At 38.0% G+C, this 25,220-nt stretch overlaps 2 protein-coding genes across 5 annotated transcripts in view; one reads left to right on the top strand and one right to left on the bottom strand.

Moving 5' to 3' along the window:
* LOC126367736 (uncharacterized) overlaps window positions 1-25,220 on the bottom strand; it is a 558,664-nt gene that overhangs the window by 398,173 nt on the left and 135,271 nt on the right. The window lies entirely within an intron of this gene.
* Window positions 1-25,220, top strand: part of LOC126367789 (gamma-aminobutyric acid receptor subunit delta-like) — a 45,682-nt gene that overhangs the window by 1,763 nt on the left and 18,699 nt on the right. For 3 of the 4 annotated variants that reach the window (XM_050011532.1, XM_050011530.1, XM_050011531.1), the window contains exon 2: window positions 20,859-20,926. In XM_050011532.1, the coding sequence (XP_049867489.1) occupies window positions 20,859-20,926 (68 nt within the window). The remainder of the gene's footprint in view (window positions 1-20,858; window positions 20,927-25,220) is intronic. The other variant, XM_050011533.1, reaches the window with a different exon arrangement.

Below are 25,220 nucleotides of genomic sequence, written 5' to 3'. Positions count from 1 at the left end.
GAAATTTATCGTAGCTTTATTATTTATTAAGACTGCCTCACGCAAATAAAATTTTAGTAAACCATGGTGCGATGCGTTCTCTCTTCAAATTACTATTAATTTGGAACAAATGACTATCTAAACATATTTACATACCTCATTGGGTTATCAATTATTATTATTATTAAATTCTTTAATGATTAATTTTTTTTTATGATTATTCTTTCTTTTGTTTTAATGAGTTCTACATTCAAAATTTAAAAATAAGTAGTATTCTTTTGTTTTGTTGCTAACTGGCCTGTTAGTTCAAACAACTCGAAGTGCTACCCTATTTATTTTCAACTAAACTGCTGGCGTCAATGGTATTACACTTTACTACTGGCGTAAAATGGTTATCTTTGTTCATGTCTCGGCTTAAGATCATGCGAATCATCATCATCATCATCATCATCATCCAAGCCGTGTCCAGCGACGGCAACTCCTAAATGTCTATCCCAGGTCGTCCTGCCACCACCTTCTCGACTGACAGAAAGCAAACAGAATATTCCAGGGGACTATGGATACAATGGGATGGATAACCCAACATGATAGGGTATCGACTGGTAATTTATCTGATTTGATGAACCATATGGTGATAAACTGGGACTTGGGACTGGTCTCTTACTTTGTGACGGCCCTCACCGCTCCGCATCGTTCTGCCCAAGTAACCACCTAGACCATGTGGATGGTTTAGGTTAAAAAAAAATCGAGCAAAACATCCAAAGCTATTTGAGACAAAACTACAATAGGTCACGTCAAAAAAATATGTTTTGATATAGCTTGTATAGCTCACCCTACTCTGATAAGAATTACAAATATGTGATATGTATTCTTAGGATAAGGCACATAATACATAAATACTCGTAGTACAGTCATGAGCAATATCATGTATCCACTTTAGAACCTTGTCGCACTATCACATTTGACATTTAATGAGACTTACGGTTTCATTTGCTAAAAAGTTAATGTGACATGGTTTCAAAGTGTATACATATTAGTACTCGTGACTGTACTTATATTGTAAGGATCTCAGTTGCGTAAATTAAAAAAAAAATCAATAACTTATGTTACAGTTTCTTACAAAGTAACAAATTAACTGGTTGCACTTAAAACCTCCTGGTTACATGTCGTTTCTGTAATAGACCAAAAACACCTACAAAAACAGAAATTTTATAATTATGACAAGTAATGGTTCATAATTTCACCACTGTTTACAAATAATTCGCAGGGCTTAGTGACTGAACTTTTGCTCTTTGATTGTACGTGGACAATGTGAGACCCAGATCTCTTCATGATGCCATTGCCTTGACAATCTGTTCATAAAGGATTACATTTCAAGCGACACTAAACTTTTCAAACGAGTGTTCAAACGCCGCAGCGGAAAGTTTTACTAAATCCCACGCACGAAAATACTCGGCAAGCAGTCTAGATATTATTATGTTTCTGTTTTTCATGTACTTATCCCAATGAGAAAGACAGAAACGGTTATAGGCCGAGTACTGATAACTGAACTAGCGACTGAACTTATGAACTTATGAGGGGGTGTTAAAAAGGCCACAACGAAGCAATTAATCAAAAAAAATCATGTGTGTGTTTCATGTGTTATGTCTGATTGTTGAAATTCTAGTTCTGTGCAATAAAGTATATTTGATTTGATTTGATTTGATTTGAAAAAATATTGTGCGCAATGCAAACAAATGTCAAATAGCAATATTGTTGTTGTAGATGAATTGCTTCCATGTGGCGTTTTTAATCCCCCAGATAAGTGCTTTTATGATCAAAAAATAATGATCGCTGACGACTAGAGAGTCGTCGAGAGGATAATCAAAAAATACTTGTAGAACGGCAGATGGCATAGGCTTAATAATATGGGCCTATGAGGCTATGATTCGTTCTTTAGATATGGAATTCTAAACTAAAAGTAGCAAATTCGTAGAATAACAATGAGAAAAAAAGAACAAACATTATACTTTGATACACCTACTTAATGTGGAACTTTAAATCGATTTATGAAGAAAAATATGTCATCATTTAAATTCAAAATAAATAAACAGATTGTCATCTAATATATTTGATGCCAAGATAAAGCCGAGATATTGAGCACGCATGTTGATAAATGCTGGCTAGGGCTAAAGATTTACTTTTAGATGGACTTTATATTTACTACTTCAACCACCGTAATATAGATTAACAGCCTGATGAGCCACTTTTCAACGAAAAATTATAACGATCCCTTCACAAACAGCTCAAAATAGGGTTAAATTGACAAAATGTTGTTGTTAATAACGTAACATTATGTGTAAGTACAAAACATAGCAGAAATAAAATGAATTATGAAAGATTATTATTATTCTAACATAATACAAGATACTTACCACCAACCTAAACCTGGAGTATGTTCCAGAGGGGATATCTTTTTTTGACGTGACTTATTGTAGATTTGCCGCAGATGGCATTAACTACCTACCTACTTAGGGGATATCTATGCACGTGACATAATAATTATGACGAATGTGATTAAACGTGATTCATTGCAGGTTTGCCCTGATTAATAGGAGGAAGGGCTGAGGACTCTCACGCGGTACCTATATAAAAATCAAACCTGAATGTGCCCAGTTGGACACGAACCTCGACTTAGGGCGTCGAATTATATTTGTAAGAATAATAATCGACTCTAGTGGGCCGATAGTGATAAACACTGAAAAGGGAATTTGGCGATCACTCAGGCATGATTAAAACGAATAGCTACCTAAACAAATTTAATAAATAACGTATTCAACAATATTTAAAAACAGTAATCATAATGATATCATTTATTGCCTTCCACATGGTAGAAGGTTGGTAACATAAGGTGAGTAACACATATGGACCCGGATTGGGCACAGCAATTTAAAAGAGAGTTACAGTTTCCTATATTAATACATTGTCTATGATTGTAATACCAAATAAAAAATATAATTGTCGTTCTATTATTATACAAAATAGGCCTCATATATTTAAGCCTGGCAATCAATCCCTGACTGATTGCCGCCAATCGGCGGGACGTCAGACGACTTGCGTTGCTGCGCGCACGCACCGCTTGCAACGATAGGTATTTAGCGCAAGGGTCTATTTTCGCTGTCACAATTTCAGTTCAGTTATATTTGGTCTTCTGACGCAAATAGCAGCCTGATAAAGCGGCTAATTCTGGCCCCAACAATTCGGTATTGTTGTCAGTGGGTCATTAACGTCTGTTTAAATGTTACTTAAATATAAACTAGCGTATGAAGTCGTAGTTTTACAAGAACAGGTGATTTTCCACTAACGAAGGGAACGTGACGGTAATTTAGATGTGTGGGCATAGTTAATTTATCACCTCACATTTTTTGTGGATATCTATTGTAGAAAGATTACAATAATGATTTAATACTTTTTAAACTCGCGAATCTCTTTTCATGCCAATTGCTACACTTTTGATGGCAATAGCCAAGGCCGAATATTATCTAGGTAGGTATTTACTTCAAAACTGAAATCTAGACGCTAGTGAGATATTTTTGAAATCCTCTCTGACAGTACAGCTTTTTTACAACCAGGGGATGAAGCGAGCGTTTATTACGTCCCAATGATATAAAAATAATAAATACTTACTTAATTTTATTTGTATTCATTTATTGAATCTGATAATTTGCTGATCTATCTCTCTCTCTTTATTTAAGAGCTGCGGTCTTGTCGATGGAGTAATCGCCTTCATTACTCCATAGATAGGGCGTGTAGAACGGTGGTTGCCCCAATCGCCTTCCGTTCCGCAGTACACCGTTCAATTTCAATACCAATTATCTATACCAATACTATAAATGTGAAAGTGTATCTGTTTTTTGATCGTCTTTAACGGCAACACGGAGCGACGAATTGACGTGACTTCTTAAGTGGAGATAGTTGAAGAGATAGAGAGTCACTTCCCTAAAATGGGGGGTGGAAATTATGAGTGGAGTATTCCCTAATTTACCAATAGAAAGCTATTGGTATGCGGACTATTTGTGTCATTTTTTTTTAATCTGCCCCAAACCCTTCAAAGCCGCGGGGATTATAATAGTAAGTAGTAGATTAAGTTCTCATTCGTTACTACTTTTACTCCAAAGTATTCGCTTTATTAATGTTCATAAAAAACCACCTAATACTTCAATGCGGGCAAAGAAGTCGAGGAAGACCGCGTAAAAGATGGTGTGACGACCTCAATGCTTATCGGAGGGATTGGCCGGAGATCGCGCAAAGTCGAGAGGAATGGAAAAATCAAGGGGAGGCCTTTGCCCAGCAGTGGGATCGAATAGGCTAGATAATATAAGATAAGATAAAATACCAAAGTGTCATGATCGTCCACTAAATTCAAATTCAAAAATACCTTTATTCAGATGGTAACATAGTTACAATTTGAATCGTCAATTTTTACGTAACGAATGTCTCATCCGCCTAAAACTACTGCAGCTTCTCACAACCTGTATAGCCGGGGAAAAGAAGCTGCAAGAAAAACCTCTGCACAGGGACCTAGAAGTTCTTTAAAAAATTTTTTTGTACAATTGAGTAATTTAGCTGCCTAATATCAGTTCTCAGACAGTTGGGACTGTAATCCCATGCATTCATATCTTCTAAATAATCACTAGAACATCACTATACTTACCCATAATTGTTTTCAACAATTTAAATCATATTATATTATTAATAGTCTCCATACAACTTCTTACATTATAATCCAGCCAATTGTACGTTCTTTGATCTTGAATAATTTATTATCTAATAATACAACAGGGATAGTAATATTATAAACAGCAAAAGCTTCAGTGTCTGTATTATCTCGGTCGTGTTGAATACAATGTTCATGTGTATTTACCATTACGGAATGATAGACAGGTTATAACGCTAGTGTTTGGCACGTTCTTAGAAGTCCTAATTGTTTGCAATTACAATAAACTAAACGTCAACCAGCTCTTCATTGTTAGGTTTGCAGGCCTCCGTGGTCCAGTGGTTTGAGCGTTGGGATCACGATCCGGAGATCCCAGGTTCAAACTCCGCTGAGGGTATATCACAAAAAAGTTAGGACATTACTAGCTCATCACCGGATTGTCCGAAAGTAAGATGATCCGTGCTTCGGAAGGCACTTTAAGCCGTCTGCATAACAACTTATATTGAGCGCTTCAACCAATAGCCGTTTGACGTCTACGTAGATAGCATTCGTATCCTTTATAGGTACAAGCGCTCGATATAATTCGAGACGCGCGCGGCGCGGTTGTCTTGCAGACCCGGCTGATGTAAGTTAGTAGTCGTTACATGAACCATGTTAGGGGCCTTTGGCGGCTCAATCGTAACCCTGACACTAGAGTTGATGGGGTTGGTAATCCACCTCACAACCCCCACGTTAGAAGAAGATTGTTAGGTTAGCGTTGTAAGATAGGTACGTCTGAGTACTGTCTAGGCAAAGGAGGATTGCATCCTAACATGTTGGGCCATAAAGCATATGAGCGATGAGCTGATTAGCTGTCTTCATAAAGACAGGCTGATCATCTACGTGGTCCAGTGGCGGCCTCTGTGGTCCAGTAGTTGAGCGTTGGACTCACGATCCGGAGGCCCCGGGTTCGAATCCCGGTGGGGACATATCACAAAAATCATTTTGTGATCCCTAGTTTGGTTAGGACATTACAGGCTGATCACCTGATTGTCCGAAAGTAAGATGATCCGTGCTTCGGAAGGCACGTTAAGCCGTTGGTCCCGGTTACTATTTACTGATGTGAGTAATCGTTACATGAGCCATGTCAGGGGCCTTTGGCGGCTCAATCATAACCCTGACACCAGGGTTGATGAGCCTGGTATTCCACCTCACAATCCACACGACAAGAAGAAGATCTACGTCATCCCCTTCCCCCCCCCCTTAATTTTGTTTGTTGACAAACAATGACGTTCACCTTCAATGGGATTACCGAACTTATAGGAGTTCTTCGGTAGGTAAACCTAGACACAATCTACAGGAAGTGAAAGTTTGCCAAATCTGTTACGAAACTACAATTATTCTAATAAGGGATCTTCCAAGGCTACGTTCTCCAAAAACTACAAAGATGGCGTTGTACAGATATATCGTGATAATTAAGTACCTATTTTCTTATTGTTCGGGTACATAATTACTCAAAAATATAATGTAATGGCAGAGGTATATATAAACGTAATTGTTGCTTGATTATTAGATTAATAATTATGGTACCTAATACCATATTATTATATATCTTCCCTATATTTGATCAGAATAATAATGGATGGAAGATGTGTTATGCCTGGGTGTAAAAACAAGGGTCAATTTATACCCAAAAACAAAGTTAAAAGTTGCATATGTCTGTTATCCACGAAATTATAAGGTTAAACGAAGGCAACTCAGTAACGCTAACCATGCGCAATGTGATAAAGTTTTGTCACGGACATTTTATCGTTTCTGACGATATAATTGTTTTAAGTTTACGCGGTTATTATCATAATTAAATCACATAATAACGGGTTCTTACCGCGTTTCAGTCATCCCGTGATCATGGCACTTGCAACAGTGTCGAAATATCGGGAGTCTCATATACCCATTTAAACGCGGTAAGAACCCGTTATTATGTGCGATGTAATTATGTCGTTTTGTCTATTGGTATATGAGAACCCAAATAAGTCATGTCGTTCTGTCAAATACCTAGGAACAAAATGACTTGGCATGCATGAAAAAAACAAACTTATCACATACATACATAAACTCACGCCTATTTCCCACCGGGGTAAGCAGAGACTATAGAATTCCATTTGCTTCGATCCTGACACATTTCTCTTGCTTCCTCCACATTCATCAATCGCTTCATACACGCACGCCAGTTCCGAGTAGATCGTATTAAACCTTTTCTAAGGACATCAACTCAACAAACAAACTCATCAGGACAAACTTATCGATTTCGACAAAATGTATTGAATCGATCGATAATTTTATCACGTTGCGCATACTCTGCTGAACAGCGGTTTTTATACACTATTCGCGTTTGGGCCTTTCCATCCTCTTTATTCTTTTCGTGGGGATAACGCTGGAGAGAAGATGTTGCTTTGTGAATTACTTGCTTCATACATACATACATTCATAACCTCACGCCTATTGCTTACCCCGGTGGGAAATAGGCGTGAATTACTTGCTTCAATTCGTTCTTTAGCTCCTGATCATCTATTACGATACATACACTGACTTTATACCTGTAGATGATGTTACCCTGTAGTTATGTTATTATGAGCAAAACACCAGGCCAGCAAATAATAGCTTCCTGACAGGTGATTAAGGAGACAAAAAAACAGTCTATTAAACTTATGTGACTTGGCAATAGTGCTTCTAGAATATAAGTAACACTTTACATAAATCCGAAAAACATAGACGAACATTAATCAACAAATGTAACTCTCGTAGTTTTCGAAAGTTGCTCACTGTAATTTACTATGCTATGTTTAAGTCCCATATAAAAGGGGGCGAGTCTATTTCCATTAACAGGACACAAATCCAGGAATCTATGTGACATCAATTATTATCTATGATCCAAACATCAACTCGAACTCATAAATAAATATACTCATACACGCAGACACCCACTATCCGCTATCTGTATCATATCTTCATAAACGAGCTATACAGGATGGTAGTGAATACTGAGGCGGATGATTCAGACCATGATTCTGAGTGATTTTTGAGACGGAAAATTCCGCTTGATATCAACTGAAAAACATGATCTGAAACACCCATCAAAGTTTTCGTTACGATGTCACTAACACCCTGTATACGTCCCACTGCTGGACACAGACCTACCCTCAATCAACAAGAGGGGATATTGAGCATACCCCCCTCCGATGCGCTATTATTATCATTATTATTATATTTGTTTATGTACACTAGCAGCTCAGAGCTGATGCGTGTATCTGTATAATCTTTTTAAAAATCTATAAGTGGAAATTTATAAAGGCTTCTCAATTGCATAAGTGTTGTAATAATAGTCATTAGAATAAGCTGTAAATTTCCCAAATATATAAATAAATGTACTCATAAAGAGAAAAACCACATGTCCGGGAAGATAAGCAGCTGAACACGATCAGTTTTTTATTCTCACAGTCCAACATAGAAGCAATTATAACTGAAAGATGAAGCTACGTCACGTTGATGATCTGACTCATAAAAGTACGCACATTACACGCAAAAAAAAAACCACAACATTGTAGTTTCTTAACCCAGCGCATAAATCAGTCATGTTATTTTTTCCACATGGTATGAAAGTGACCAAATGCTCTGGACGGCAGCCAAACACGAGGACTTGATGATATCAAAGGAATCGTTGTATACCAGTGATTACCAACCTTTTTTGACCAAGAACCAATGGGACTTTTTGTTTGGCGCTGATTATAAAATCATATTATTTCTTAGCCAAACTAAAGACAGTTTCACAAAAAAAAGGTCACTCTGCAGTAGAGTAGCGTGGTGGAGTATACTCTAAACCCCTTCCGGTTGATTGAGGGGAGGCCTGTGCTGGTATAAAATAAAAACTGCGAATCGACTTAATGCCTATATTTATAAGTAGGTACCTATATCTGTTTTCCCTTCAGTTTAATTAAAAACTTAACTTTGAAAAGGGAGTTAAAAGGAGTATTGAAAGTAACATTATTTTGTGCTTCCGAAGTAGTTCTTAGCGGCCCCCAAGTGATCTGGGTACCAAAGGCATAGCCAAGACAATTTTCGATATCGTAAACGCTATTGTATCATATATTATATTATTGTGTGGTATTGACATTAGCAAATCAAATAAATTGATATCTATTATTTACTTATATATATATTAATTTATTCTAGCATTTTAGCTAGGCCCTCTGGCCTTGATTTGATGTAGGTATTTGGTAATCGAAACCACAGAAGTTTCGAGGATAAGAAGCCAAAGATTTTCCTATTTATATTTAGGTGATGATTAATATAGTGAATAATATTTGATCGTGTGATACGCATAGGTAGTTATAGCTATTTATAATTAAGTAGGTATGTGTGTTGTGTTGCCTTTGGTTTTGGTTTCATACAAGACCATTAATCCGGCCTCAGGGGGAACAGAGTCATCAATCAATCAATAATACTTTATTGCACAACAACAGTCATCTTCTCTGCCCTCCACTGGGGCAGTTCTTGATCAGTGCGTTCTTGCCGCGGGGGTAGCCTCTTACTTCAGTAGTTGGTGGCTGTGTTCGGATAGGGATCCAGACCTACGGGGTAATATAGAACACTTGCCCAAGGATACGGGTAAATACCACAACGGTTGCAGTAGCGGAGATGGGAGCCATCGGTACGGCACTGCAGGACGGAAGGGGCAAGTCGCAGGGACTGTAACCTGGAACCTGACAGAGGGCACCAGTAACAGTGTCAGTCTGTTCAGAGGCATAGGACAGAAGTTCTAGTACGGCTATGAAATAGACTACTCTGGGCACCATCCCACTCGCGCCAGACAAAGCACTACGGGGCGGAAGGCGAGAGGGAAACCACTGCCCTATTTTAACCTAAAAAGTAGCATGGAGAATGCTACACTGAGAAGAGCGTGGCTCTGAAATTAGTGATGATGATGACGTATATACCTAGATACTTATAAAATGAGTCATATATTAAATTTGTAAAGCGAAGCTGATCAAAGAAGGAAAACAGCTAGATTATCCTAATCACTTAAGGCGTTCTATCATGTCACTCATTTCCTATAATCCCGAGCGTGACGACCAGTCTTTCCTTTTTTGACGTGACTTGTATCTACTCATCATCATCACCAGCCCATTAACGTCCCCACTGCTGGGGCACGGGCCTTCCCTATGGATGGATAGGGAGATGTATCTACTTATTGTTGATTTTTCATCAGATGACATTAACTACTTGGCCGAAGGTCGTAGCTGTCTAAAATATGTGAAAAATAAGTACTTAATAACTTTATATTCTCAACACACTTCTAGTGGTTAGAGCATTGGGCTCACGATCAAGCGGTCCGGGTTTCCCGATGGGGACATGGCACTAACTACTTGGCCAGACAAATGGGGAACGCTGAGGGCTCTCACCCGGTACTTGAATCACCTGATAATCCGAAAAAATAACGTAGAAAACCAAAACCAACCCGCTCTATCCATTTGAGGCCTGTGCCCAGCAAAGATATAAGTACTTCATGTATTTTTTATATTATACCTATAAAATAACTTTGTAAAAATAATTGCATACAAGTATGTACTTAAAATTACAACCTTATACACAGTCCTCACGGGGATGGGAGTGACTTTGTGTGTGGCCTTGAGCTAATTAACGAGCAATTTTCTTTATTATATTTAAAGATATTTACGTAACATATTTCGAGTATCGCTTTTTTTTCTTTTTTTTGTTTTGACGTGACTTATTGTAGAAATACTTGGCTGAACAAATGGAGAGCGCTGAAGGCTCTCGAAGGGTACAACGTTTAAGACAACAGGCCTGAGGGTGCCCAGTTGGGCTCGAACCTCGGCTCAGGGCGTGGTCTCAGAGGAAAAATATTTGAAAGAGTTAATCGACCCTAGTGGGTCGATAGCGATAAGCGCTGATTGAAGGAATTCGAGTATCACTGTCTTAAATTGAAACCAACCTAAGCGCCTTTTTGAAAAATCTTATAAGAATAGAATAGAAATACTTACTTTATTATAAAAGGACGCCACACACAAAAACATGACAATAATATCATTTAAAATTTTCACAAAACAATTACAAAAAAGCAAAACGGATGTTTGTCGAAATGATCATAAGGTGGTGGACGTCCGATAAAAGGGCCTCAGTCAGCACAAGTCGCGGCGGGAACGACGACGCTGGTATTATGTGGACCCTGTATTTCTTCAACAAAACCTCGATATCTTTCAATGAATTTCAATCCGAGTAAAAACTGAGACCACGATTTTTTACCTAAGTATATTGCAACTAGCGTGTCTGATGCGAAAAAGTTTTGTTAACAAAAGAAATACCCATACGTGATTTTTCAAAACGCTTTTAAGTGGTTTTCGATATGAGTCGCCTCATAAATGCGTTTCGGAGGTATGTGACCTAACAGTATGGCCCAATACAGGGCTGATTTTCCCTTCAAGGGTTGGAAGCTTTCCTAAAGAATATAGGTTTCCTCAAGATGTTTTTACTAATTATTATTTTTATAAAAAATAGGTCGACCATAAATAAATCAACTTTTAATCTAAACCTACTATTTAAGATTAAACTTAAGCGTTATGAATGAAGTAGTAGTAATTGTGTGATTTCAGGCAATTATTCGTTCAGCGCTCGTGCAAATAAGATGGCCTAGAACGATATTTAGTTATAATGTACACAATCTTTCTTTTCAGTGGCACAGCACTGGTGTAATATTACGGTCGATTCACTATAAACGCCAACTACGCTAAACTAGTTATTTAAAAGTAGATTAAATACATAGTATTTTCTTAAAAGATATTTATTTATGTATTTATTTAGCAACAGCATTTACAATAGGTGTTTGCTTATAATATTACATGTAGAAATTTATCCGCCAATAACAGGATATCGTAAAAAAATTCAGGGTCTCTTCAGAGTGTCCTATCGTGTCGTTGAATGGAATAAAAAGTAGGTAACTACAGAAAGTTTATGGACTTTATATACCACTAATTATTTACTTCAGCTGATGTGCAACATCATCCGTGGTCTAGTGGTCCCATCACTTTGTGAGACTGTCCTTTGTTTGTTAAGGACTTTGCTAGCTTGAATCGAATATCTGTGCTTCGGAGGGCACGTTATGCCGTAGGACCCGGCTATTAGCCGTAAAAACACTTCTATCAACCTGCAGTGGAACAGTGTGGTGGAGTATGCTCCATACCCCTTCCATTCGGGAGAAGCCTGTGCCCAGGAGTGGGACGTATATAGGCTGTTTAAGTTTATGTATGATGTCAATTATCTGTTATATAACATTTTAATAAAACACGCTTCTTGATTATCACACCATGCCAGAGTAGGTAATGTACGGTCACGAGTACTAATATGTATACACTTTGAAACCATGTCACATTAACTTTTTTGACAAATTAACCCGTAAGTCTTATTAATTGTCAAAAATGATAGTGAGACAGGGTTCTAAAGTGGGTACATGATATTGCTCATGACTGTACGCAAGGTATAAGAAAAGAAACGTCATGCATGCATAGCGTCACAGCATTACGCCTGTATCCTCTGAAGAGATAGGCAGAGATGTATAGTACACTCACTCTTCGCCAGCTATGTTTAAAGGTGCTGATAGACTTGAGCATTCACGTGTAACAGAACATCGAGCATTCGCCTTTTTTATTTTTGTCGAACTGAACAACGAGTCGAGCCAAGCATAGAGCCAAACATTGCTATGAACGTTTTCATGAGCAAGCACGCTCGATAGAATGCTCGCTAAAATGTTCTAGTATTTTTCTCGTATTGTAACATTCGCACAAATGCTCATTACAAGTGAATGCTTAAGTTTATCAGCACCTTTCATCATCACCAGCCCATTAACGTCCCCACTGAAGGGGCACGGGCCTTCCCTATGGATGGATAGGGAGATCGGGCCTTAAACCACCACGCGGGCCCAGTGCAGATTAGTGGTTATTAACGACTGCTAATGCAACCGGGACCAACGGCTTAACGTGCCTTCCGAAGTACGGAGGAGCTCGAGATGATTTTCTTTTTTTGTGGTGACCCATCCTATGACCGGCCTTTGCGAAAGTTGCTTAACTTCAACAATCGCAGACCGAGCGCGTTTACCGCTGCGCCACCGAGCTCCTCATCAGCACCTTTAGTCGCATGTAATAGGGGAGAGAGTCTATCAGTATTAACCGGGCACAAATGCTGAAAACCTCGTGATATTAATTATCTATGAAACAAACATGCATAATGGCAAAAATGAACTAACTTTCTCCTTTCGCCGCGATTTCCTCTAGTCTACATCGTAAGGTACAAATCGCGCCCTACAAGTCTGTGACATGCAAGTTTCATTTCACAGAACTGTAGTTATTAAACACAAGCCTGGTTCTAAGTTAATATATTCGTGTAGTATACTTACATGCTTTCAGTTAACGATCGTCATTAGTGCCTGCCCTGCAATGATGCAAGCTACTGAAAAAATGAAAGTTATTGTTGTAAAACACGTGAATATTAAACTTCGCTTATATTTCAGTAGATTAATTATATACTTGTCATACGCTTTACGCCCTCAATCAGGATAGGCTAAGGGTCATATCTCATTAGGACGTCATTGTTACGTGAGTTAAGTAGGTACCCTTCATTGAGCTTTCTGTTAGACCAACAACGTGATAAATGGTGACCGTTTTTCCAGTCTGCTTATTGTATGAGGTGGAATACCACACTCATCAACCCTAGTGTCAGGGTTACTATTGAGCCACCAAAGGCCCCTGACATGGCTCATGTAACGACTACATACTTACATCAGTAAGTAGTAACCGGGAACAACGGCTTAACGTGCCTTCCGAGACACGGATCATTTTTCTCTCGGACCATCAGGTGATCAGCCTGTAATGTCCTAACCAAACTAGGGATCACAAAGTGATTTTTGTGATATGTCCCCACCGGGATTCGAACCCGGGACCTCTGGATCGTGAGCCCAACGCTCAGCTACTGGACCACGGAAGCCGTTTTTGTTTTTTCAGTAATATTAATATTCATATTGATGATCGCTTTTCATACTCCTAGCAACACGGGTTCTGCGCCGCGCGCTAAGCGAGAGATATCAATGTTTTCGACCAATGTCCGTACGTTTATCGACGTAGATAGCATTCGCTGCGCTTATTCGTCAAAGATCACGATATAATAGACGCCGCGTGCGGCGAGGAAACCGAGCCGCTCATGTTATATAGAAAACTAGGTCTTGGGTACAAACACAGTAAAACTAGGTATAGAAAATTCACTTAACTATGTTTAAACTGCTATAAATAAACTGTTAAGCTGTCGGCTTTGTCTTCTAATCCAGCAAGTGTAAGTACTTCCATGTAATTGTATTAGTTTAGACTACACGCAAGAAATACATAGTTAACTAAAGTATCTTCGGCTATTTGCGTATCATTAGAGCATGGCTTCTTTGACAAAGCCCAAATACTCTTTCGTAAGAGTGAAACTTGTTAGGGCTGCTTCATAGTGAATCTCTAGTCGCAGACACCCGAGCCATTCCCTAGAGATGTAGACGGACTATCTACTCAGTACTAGTTACTGAAGAATCGTTAGCCAAACAAGAAAACTGATCATGTTCAATAGGTATGAGTTGTATTTATCACTCTGAGAAATTCGCTGTAGTTGTTCAAGATAACGGGTGAGAGCCCTCAACGCTCCCCATTTGTCCGGCCAAGTAGTTAATGCCAAGTCAGTAAGTAGTAACCATACTACTTACTGATGTAAGTAAGTAGTCGTTACGTGAGCTATGTCAGGGGCATTTCGGCAGCGGCAGGGGCGGCTCAATAATAACCCTGACATCAGGGTTGATGAGGTTGGTAATTCACCTCACAACCCACTCGATAGAAGAAGAAGTCCCATATAAGGGATTGCTATTTACCGGGGACAAGTCCTGGAAACGACTATCATGCACCGTGTAAATTGTTCATTATCATCATCATCAGCCCATTAACGTCCCCACTGCTGGGGCACGGGCCTTCCCTATGGTTGGATAGGGAGATAGGGGGATCGGGGATCGGGTGCTAATGCAGCCGGGACCAACGGCTTAACGTGCCTTCCGAAGCACGGAGGAGCTCGAGATGAAAACGTTTTTTTTTTTTGTGGTCACCCATCCTATGACCGGCCTTTGCGAAAGTTGCTTAACTTCAACAATCGCAGACCGAGCGCGTTGACCGCTGCGCCACCGAGCTCCTCGCACCGTATAATAATAATCTGTAAGTAAGTATTAAAGACTTTGATTCAAAATTATAACTTATTTAACTGCTACTAAAACCCATTTGACATACAATGTCGTTTGTTATGATTACTAAAATAATTTTAGCTGAAATATAACGGCGGGACAAAAATAGAAGGCTATTTCAATGTTGTTTACAACGTACAAAATGTTTACATCACGTCAACTTTCTGTAACATCTCGACTGGAGACCGTGACCTGTCTTCTTTTCCTATCGTGTGGGTTGTGAGGATTACCAACCTCATCAACCCTGGTGTCAGGGCTACTTTTGAGCCACCGAAGGCCACTGACATGACTCATGTAACGACTACTTACTTATATAAGTAGTAAGTAACAAGCGGGAGCTACGGCTTAACGAGCATTCCGAAACACGCATCATCTTACTTTTTCGGTCAATCAGGTTATTCAAGCCTGAAAAGTCCTTACCAAACAAAGGACAGTCTCACAAAGTGATTTCGACAATGTCCCCATCGGGAATCGAACCCGGACCTCCAGATCGTGAACCTAACGCTCTAACCACTAAACCACGGAGGCTGTTATCATAGCACGGTGTGGGCAAGGGAACTTTCTGATACATCAACGTAGTAGGTGAGCCGTATCCCCCTCTACTATAATGGTCGAGCCAACTTCCTTAGTGATAACTGGACTTAAAAGAGATAGCTCATTGGTGTTACTCCGGCGGGGTTTCATGAATAAATATTGACAATTTCGTTACATTCCTTAAACATTAAACATATTTTAATACCGATTATTAATAATACGGTGGAATTTCGTGGTTTCCAAGATGTGTGCCCGGTTAATGGCAATAGGTTCCCCTATTACATGGCTAAACATAGCTGAAGAGTATATACAATGCATCTGCCTACCCCTTCGAGGATTCAGGCGTGATGCTGTATTATTTTTTCATAGAGCAATAGAAAAGTACTGCCTAAATATTGTCTGTCTACATAGAGAACAAACACTCAGACAAGACAGACAATTAGCTAATATTAAACCATTAAGGGGATTACATTGTACCTATTGCAAATAACTATTACATTTAGCATCACACTGACTAAACATAATTATTATAGTAAGTAAGTACTTATCTAATAATGTGAGAAAATATACAGGGGAAAACTTTGAGGGATGATTCGGTCCATGATTCAAGCTACTGAAAGAGTTGGAGGAATCTGAAAAAAAAAAATAAAAAAACATGAATTTTCCAACAAGAAAATCCACTTGATATCAACTCAGAATTCTGTACCGTCGGTGAAAAGTAATACAAGTCCAAAATTCAAGTTTTGAGAAAATCGAGTTTAAAGTTAAAAAAATTCTAGCTCGCGACTAATAAGGAATAATGAAACAGAAGTTAGATGTGTCGATAGGTGATGATGGAAGGTTTCTTTTCTAATATTTAGTTATATTCAGAACCTAAACAGAAATGGTAGAGGATCAAAATAAATTACATGTATCAGTTGACACCAACTTTTATACTGTGTAAATTGATACAAGTCTAGTTATACCTTTTTACACACATAACTATACAAAAGTCATCGTTGATATATCATATTTCAATTAATAATTTTACAGTCTTATTCTACAAAAAACAAAATGTCTTGGAAGAAAGTTTATTTCATAAAGTTGTAGAAAGGCAAAATTCTATTTATTTTCTTTAAAAAGTAAAGAAACGTAACTTATATCAATTGACACAAACGATAAACTATAACGAATTTGTGTCAAGTGGTTTAACATGACTTATTTTTTCGGTTTTATTGTGTAAAATGATACATGTTTTTACGAATTTCTAGTAATAAATACATATAAAGATGGTACACGTATATATAGTGTAAGGTGGCGATAATAAGATATTTTTGTTATGATTTTAAACTCATAAATAACCGGTCAAAACCACCACTGCTGCCCGCTACAAACACATTTTGTACACTACACTACGCCCCTAATCAAAACCACTTTTTTCCACCCCTAACAAATGAAGGTAAGAGAAATCATATTAAGACTGGTCATTAGGAATGTTTCGGGCTAGCCTGGCAGTATGGCCTGAAGATAAAGGTGATGTACCTACTTACTTTTAAACCAAAATCACACAAACCGGTAAGTGTTACTTCTTTCCTGCTGAAATTATTTAAAAGATCACAACTCATTCCACAATCAAAATCCCCTAAAGTACAGTAACATTCGATATTTTGAATTATCAAAATTCCCGGTCTAATGGTAGCCCGCAACATTGACAAAACGATAAACGGAGTCGAATCAATGTTGACGATAAGAATAGGTAGTGAAAATGAAGATCATTGGTTCACCTCCAAACATATTGGTTACACAGGGCTATGCTCAGGGTAGGTCTTATCACCTTTACCATGGTCTGTTATGGTTAAATTAGCTCGTTTCCGCAAAACTCTACACGTAAGCACACGTGGGGGACTTTCCGCGTATCCTCGCGTATGGACCACTATTGTGAAGTGGGCAAACTTCCCACTATATCATCATCATCCTCCTGCCCTTATCTCACTCTAGGTGGGGTCGGCACAACATGTATGGGCAAATGTCCCATCTTCTTCTTCTTCTATCGTGTGGATTGTGAGGTGAATTACCAACCCCATCAACCCTAGTGTCAGGGTTATAACTGAGCCGCCATAGACCCCTGACTTGACTCAATGAATACTCGAATGTCCCATATGTAATTTTATTTCAATGGGCTCAGTTTTCCGCATAAACGCAAGTGGTCCATTATGCGTGCTTTTATTGACTATGTAAGCCTACTAACTCCTTTCAGAAGCTCTAATACCTCCTGGGATTTTTACAAACTTTGTGACCTGGTTTATTTAAGGGGTTGTGCCCGTGGTGTTGCCAATTATTTATTCTAATCTAATCTATCCTACAAGATCCCACTGCTGTGCAAAGGCCTCCCCTTCCTCTTTCCATTTTTCACAGTCCTGTGCGTAATTCTCTCTTATGTAATCAAAATACAGAAAAAAATATTACTGGTGGTGCTCAAGAGTTCAGAGAAGTTATTCCCTTTATAAAAATGAGGAAGCTCGACAAATTTACATCATTCAACGTGTTTGAGAAACTGGTAATCTTCTCTTGAGAAGATGTGGCAGATCCCGATGCTGCCGATGCCGAGCTGGATCCCAGTAGCAAAAGTAAACCCAAAAGTATGTACGATCATCTATGGCTGGGTAGGTTCAAACATACCACTACCAGCGCTTGCATCAAAGATCTAACCAGCGGGTATTGAATGGCTTGCATATTAATTGGAGCTCGGTAATATTTGGAGCCATTATTTCACGTCTACAACCTCCTTAGCAATGAAAGCAGCGTTCAATCTGCCACCGCTTAACCTGCATGTAATCAAGAAAACTATGTAAAACAGCTTCAACATGCTTCGAGCTAAGGGAAGGAGACTAACGACAGTTATGACAAATCTCAAATACCTCTTGACTAACCCTGCCATGGTGATAACGACGCCATGATCAGGACCCACAACTTATTGAGGTACTGTAATTAAGTATTACAAGGTGGCTATAGCAGAAAGAGAAAAAACACGGTTTGGTCTGAAGTACTAACTTAACCTATACCCATTCGCAATGCGGATCAGATATGGTTTGCTGTGGCTCTAGACAAAATGTCTTCCCATAGACAGGTTTATGCGGAGGTCACCCTAGGATACATACTGGTGGCGCATGGAATCGAACTTGTATGTATCATTATACACGACACGTTATTGATATCCAAGATCGTATTTTCTGAAATATTTTGATATATATTAATTTATATTACTTTTCACGAAAAAATAAATTTGGTGTTTGATGTTACAACTAAAATTATATCATTAAACACGGACCGTGAGAATTCAAGGATTACGTGTATTTTAATATATGTTGAGTTGCATTTACTTACACCAAAATATTTAATGAAAATCTTCATTTCACTTTAATACAAGTTAAGATGAATTATGTTACACGTGTTATAACAGCATGAATCCTTCACAAACAGTACTTATATCACTGAACACAAAAATTATCTCCGTATTTATAATAGCTACAGTTACGAGAATTAGACAGAAAGAAAGAGAATTTTTTGAACATGAAGTGTGTGCTAATAACTCAAAAGTGATACAACTCGAGTTGTATTACTTTTCACCGACGGTACAGAATTATGGTTTGAACCATCCCCCTCAGTATTCGTTACGGTGTCACTTACACCCTGTATAGATACTAAAACATAAAAAAAACGATTTATTTATTTCTTTTATAATATAATACGTACTTAACTCTAATCTAATGTAATTTATAACTATAATAACGTAACATATTATACATCAATGCCCTGTAATAGATTGTTAAACGAAGGAAAATCTTTACAGCGCCACATATATTGTTTTTGAGAAACGTAGCCTGGAAAGTAATTTATCTTTGACGTAGGACACTGGTGCTAATTCCTGCAGACGCCATCTTATTTTATTTTAAGTTATACCTGTCATTTTCTCATCCGTTGAAAAAGAAAGGGACGGGTAATCGACAGGCATAAAATTTATGGAATACACATCAACTTTAAGCAGAAATCTAAAACAACCGTCTAAAATTTTTACATCGGCCAATAATCCGACAGAATTAAGTAGACAGCACGTCAAACGGATTGCATACCAGGGAGGTGCCTATTTTATTCACACGGGTTATTTATTCCTTTTAAAATGAACTTGTTGACAATCATCCGTCCCTTTCCTTTTCGGCGGATAAGAAAATAACGGGTATAACTTAAAATAAAATTAGGAGTTGTCTGCAGGAATCGGGGACACTATCCAATGACATAAGTACGCCACTGAATAAAAAGCAATATCTTAACCTTGTAACTTATTACTCTGCCTACCGTAATAGGGATTACGGGCGTTAATTAGTTTGTGAATATACTCGCATTCACTAAGCGGATTTCCGTTAAACATAATTCAGCCTAAATACCAAAACGGTTCTTCAAGGATATGAAACTACAATGATAATATGAAATTGCATCCGCATTTTTAAGTCATTTGTTCCAACGTGTTTCTTTGTTCATGACTTTGATAAAGTACGTACTTACCTATTATACTACTGTAGAATTGAAGTCAAGAAAAACAAAAACGAAATATATTGCTAGTGTCATGGGTTTTATATTATACTATTCAGATTTAACAATAAAAAAACACGGTAATTTAACTTTTTAATAAAAAACTATATAAATTCTTTTTTTTACATATTATTGTTATATTATTACAAAAAAAGACCACGACAGATAAGGTCGATACGACTGTACCTAATTCTTCTATGATGTGAGGTGGATGACCGAGCTCATCAACCCCGGTGTCGGCGTTATTATTGTACCGCCAAAGGCCCGTGACATGGCTCATGTAACGACTACGTACTTACATGAGTAGTAACCGGGACCAACGACTTCACGTGCCTTCCGAAGCGCGGATTATTTTACTTTCGGGCAATCAGGTGATCAGCATGTAATGTTTTAACCAAACCAGAGATCACATAGTGAATTTTGAACAAACCACGGACTTCCGGATCATGAGCCTTCTGGCCAAGTAATTAATGCCATATGCGGCAAATCTACAATAAGTCACGTCAAAAAAAAGGATCATGAGCCCAACGCTCAACCACTGGACCTCACAGGCCGTTGCTAATCATTGATCCATTATTATGTTAGAATTACTACCGCATCGCGTGATTGGTACATACGGGTGCCATGTTACAGCTACTAAGAAGACATAAAAAGTGCGAGAAAGCCATTCAACGGTCACTTTTCGTTTGCAGTAGGGTTTAATTTACTTAATAATTATATCCATTCAAATTAAGAATGACTTATTTTTTCCTTTTCTAATTGAATTTACCTTGTTTCCAGCCAGATCCTGTACATGGACCAACACACGTATCAAATTCCAACAAACTACAGTAGAAACATTCCACCCGGTAAGTAACTATTTAACTAATATCTATAATACTTAGGTAATCTATTTTCCTATACCCATGGAATAGGGTACCACCAGAAAAAGGTTTAGAGATAAAACGCGGAAAATCGCGTAAAACAAATTTCAAAACCATTCTAACTACAAACGTATTCCAAGTTATTACTTAAACTAAGCTTCCGTGGTCTCCGTGGTCCAGACGTTGAGCGTTGGGCTTACGATCCGGAGGTCCCAGGTTCGAATCCCGGTGGGTACATTCCACTAAAATCACTTTATGATCCTTAGTTTGCTTAGGACATTACAGGCTGCTCTTCTGTTTGTCTGAAAGAAAGATGATCCGTGCTTAGAAAGGCACGTTAAGCCTTTGGTCCCGGTTACTATTTACAGATGTAATTACGTAGTCGTTACATACGCTATGTCAGGGGCCTTTGACGGGTCATCAATGACCCTTACACCAGGGTTGATGAGGTCGATAGTTCTAGTTCAACTCTTCTTTTATCGTGTGGGTTGTGAAACCACCTCAGAACCCACACGATAGAAGAAGAGTTGAACTAGGAGCAAAGAACCAGTATAATGCGTTCAGCTGCATAACATCCCAGAGATGTAAAAAACTGTTTCTTTTTTTTCAAAAATAAAATGGCCTCTGGGCTCGGCTATAATATTATGGACTAAGTATCTTTATTAGTGATGAGCTGTTACCATAGAAATTTAATCATTTCCCCCTGAACTTAAGTTAGTTGCGTTTATCGTGTGCGTTACCCCAGCAAGAAAGTATCTCCTAGAGTTATATGAGTAGAACGTATAGTTGGTGCCTTATCTGCTGTAAATGTGCCCCCACATAAAAAATGTGTGCCCCCTGTCGTTTCGAAAAAAAATCGAAAAAACGATTCTTGCTGGGGTAACGTTTTTCTAGCAGGAAAATTCTAAACGAATGATCGGAGAGAGAAAAACTGTGCATGGCCAGATAGCTTATATGTGTGCCAAAATGTGCCCCCAAAAATAAAATCTGTGCCCCTTCAGATTTTCGAGATATTGCATTTCCTGCTGGAGTAACGTTTTGATGAATAGTATATCTCTAAAACCATTGCATGTGCCCCTGTAGAATAAACATACGCGAGTAGCTCTTAATGTGTGCCCCTTTGTGCCCCAATTAGATTTTAGAAAATATTTATAGTTTTCAAGTTATCGCGGTTTTATGAAAACCCGAAAAAACATCGCAGCGCCTAAATGAGACAAGGCATAACTTCGCTGAAAACTGTATTCGGTCTTTCTTGACGCTAATAATAACCATACAAAGTTTCAAAAATGTTCATGCATGCGTTTTTGAATAATCTTGCTAAAAGTAAAAACGATGGTGTCATAACTTTGACGGCAAAATACAAGGAACTGGCACAATCCCAGATGTGTAGGTGTAAACCAAAATCTTGTGCCTTTAGTCAAAAATATATGGTGAAAATATTGAGCTTCAAATGTTACGCATTAAGTAAATATAAACAAAAAACCAAAATATGTAAACAACGGCTGGTTATCCGACCAAATTTGAATGACTACTAAAAAGCGACGGATTCATACTTAACGAGGACCTTCTTTATTGGACGTATTATACCTAAGCTGTTGTCCTTACAGTCGCGTTCAAAAGTTTTGAGGGCTAATTAAAAAATATATTAAATGCACCTTGTGACTATATAAATGAAACAGCTTGTTGATGTGGAAATTATTATTTACATTAGTATAAAAATACAGGTATGTCACAAAACAGTTTGGTCACGATTTTGAGCATGTTAGTCACATGTACATTTTATTTGAAAATGGCTCTTATAAATGTACTTAATCATGTGTAAGGTCATAGAAACAGCTATTAAAATATAATCCAATAACAACTTTATTTTATTAGTTATTACTTTTCTACTTCAGTGTACTCAGGCACAACACGTGTGAACCGGTTAGTGAGTAAAGTAAAGAAGGTCATCGATATGTATGAATCCGTCGCTTTTTAGTAGTCATTCAAATTTGGTCGGATAACCAGCCGTTGTTTACATATTTTGGTTTTTTGTTTATATTTACTTAATGCGTAACATTTGAAGCTCAATATTTTCACCATATATTTTTGACTAAAGGCACAAGATTTTGGTTTACACCTACACATCTGGGATTGTGCCAGTTCCTTGTATTTTGCCGTCAAAGTTATGACACCATCGTTTTTACTTTTAGCAAGATTATTCAAAAACGCATGCATGAACATTTTTGAAACTTTGTATGGTTATTATTAGCGTCAAGAAAGACCGAATACAGTTTTCAGCGAAGTTATGCCTTGTCTCATTTAGGCGCTGCGATGTTTTTTCGGGTTTTCATAAAACCGCGATAACTTGAAAACTATAAATATTTTCTAAAATCTAATTGGGGCACAAAGGGGCACACATTAAGAGCTACTCGCGTATGTTTATTCTACAGGGGCACATGCAATGGTTTTAGAGATATACTATTCATCAAAACGTTACTCCAGCAGGAAATGCAATATCTCGAAAATCTGAAGGGGCACAGATTTTATTTTTGGGGGCACATTTTGGCACACATATAAGCTATCTGGCCATGCACAGTTTTTCTCTCTCCGATCATTCGTTTAGAATTTTCCTGCTAGAAAAACGTTACCCCAGCAAGAATCGTTTTTTCGATTTTTTTTCGAAACGACAGGGGGCACACATTTTTTATGTGGGGGCACATTTACAGCAGATAAGGCACCAACTATACGTTCTACTCATATAACTCTAGGAGATACTTTCTTGCTGGGGTAACGCACACGCGTTTATCTGTATATCTAATTACAACTCTCCACTCTGTCATGACCATACTTAACCCACAAAACTGCTTCACAAAATTCTATATTTACCGTCAGCTATTAATATTGCTTATAATATTTTTAGTCGACGCATAGGTCGTCGGCGCTAAACCGGAGGCCCCACGGCTATCCACTTAGCTCCGGACATGACGTAGCGAATACAGTCCATCATCAGTCACCCTCTAATACCATAGCCGACATTGAAAGCCCCACTTTTGATCGGTATTATCTTGCAAACTGATATTTTCGCAAATAACATCTTCATTCCGTCTCGTAACCGTATCATTAGTCTATCGTCGATGATGTCACGAACTGACGTATCTGCAATTTTTGCCGATACTGATTTGCACCTTTTGCGATTGTGAATAACACACAAATCACTTTAGCAAAAATATAACATACGTCACTTAGCAAAGTGCTCAAGACGCGGGGAGGTTGACACTTGTAAGTACAATGAAAACTGAGAAGTAGGTATAATTATTGAAGAGTGCGTTACTGTCAAGACATAAGTAACAATTTTCATGAATAATTACCGTTTACATTGTTGTCGAATTGCATTGTTAGGAGTGATATTTGGGTTTCCATGGTAACTCTCAATTCAGCAAAACAGAAAAAAATAGAAGTCATTATGCAGTGAGGGACTTTTCAGGGTACAATACAATACAAAACTCTTTATTGCACTTTAGACAAATATTAAAAATACATTACTTATTAAAATTAGATAGGTAGTACAACAGGCGTTATTGGGTATGTTCCTCAAAAAGAATATAGATGGCGCTGTACAGTTTTTCCACCGTTTAACCTTCTAATTTCATGGATACATACATACATACATAAACTCACGCCCGTAATCCCTAATGGGGTGGGCAGAGCCACAAGTAATCAAAGACAACTTGCAGCCACTGTTGATACGATGTCGTAAGCTGGATATGATGAACCTTATGGTGATAAGGGATCAGCCTATCGCCCATAACATTAGTCCATCATGTTACAGGACACAATCCCTCTGTCGGTTTTTACGACATGCCCGGGATGAGAAGTAGCTGAACGTGTTCTATGTTTTTTTTATTTTCTTCCAGAACAGCATAGAAGGATATATTTCATATTTCATGGTTATTTTTTATATATGCATCTTTGAATTGCATCTTCCACCCATTATTATTTTGCTCAAAATAAAGAAAAGCAATAGGTATAGGTAGCAACATAATTCTATAACTTCTTACATATTAAGAGCTAAATATCAAGCAACAATTATATTTATATACGCTTCTGCCATTACATTGTATTTTAGAATAATTATGTCATCAGGGCATTTCTACGGAAGGGTCTATATTTTCTCAATTCGGTGCCGAAATTGAAATTAGGCTTTTATGAATATTTTAATAACAAATACTGAACTTTATTCCATCTTGAATCTAATGATGCAATTGGGACCAGATTTGGTGAAGTGGTTTATGAGAAA

Source organism: Pectinophora gossypiella, chromosome 6 (genome assembly GCF_024362695.1).
Source record: "Pectinophora gossypiella chromosome 6, ilPecGoss1.1, whole genome shotgun sequence".
Lineage (NCBI taxonomy): Eukaryota > Metazoa > Arthropoda > Insecta > Lepidoptera > Gelechiidae > Pectinophora > Pectinophora gossypiella.
This window is presented reverse-complemented; position numbering and strand designations above follow the sequence as displayed.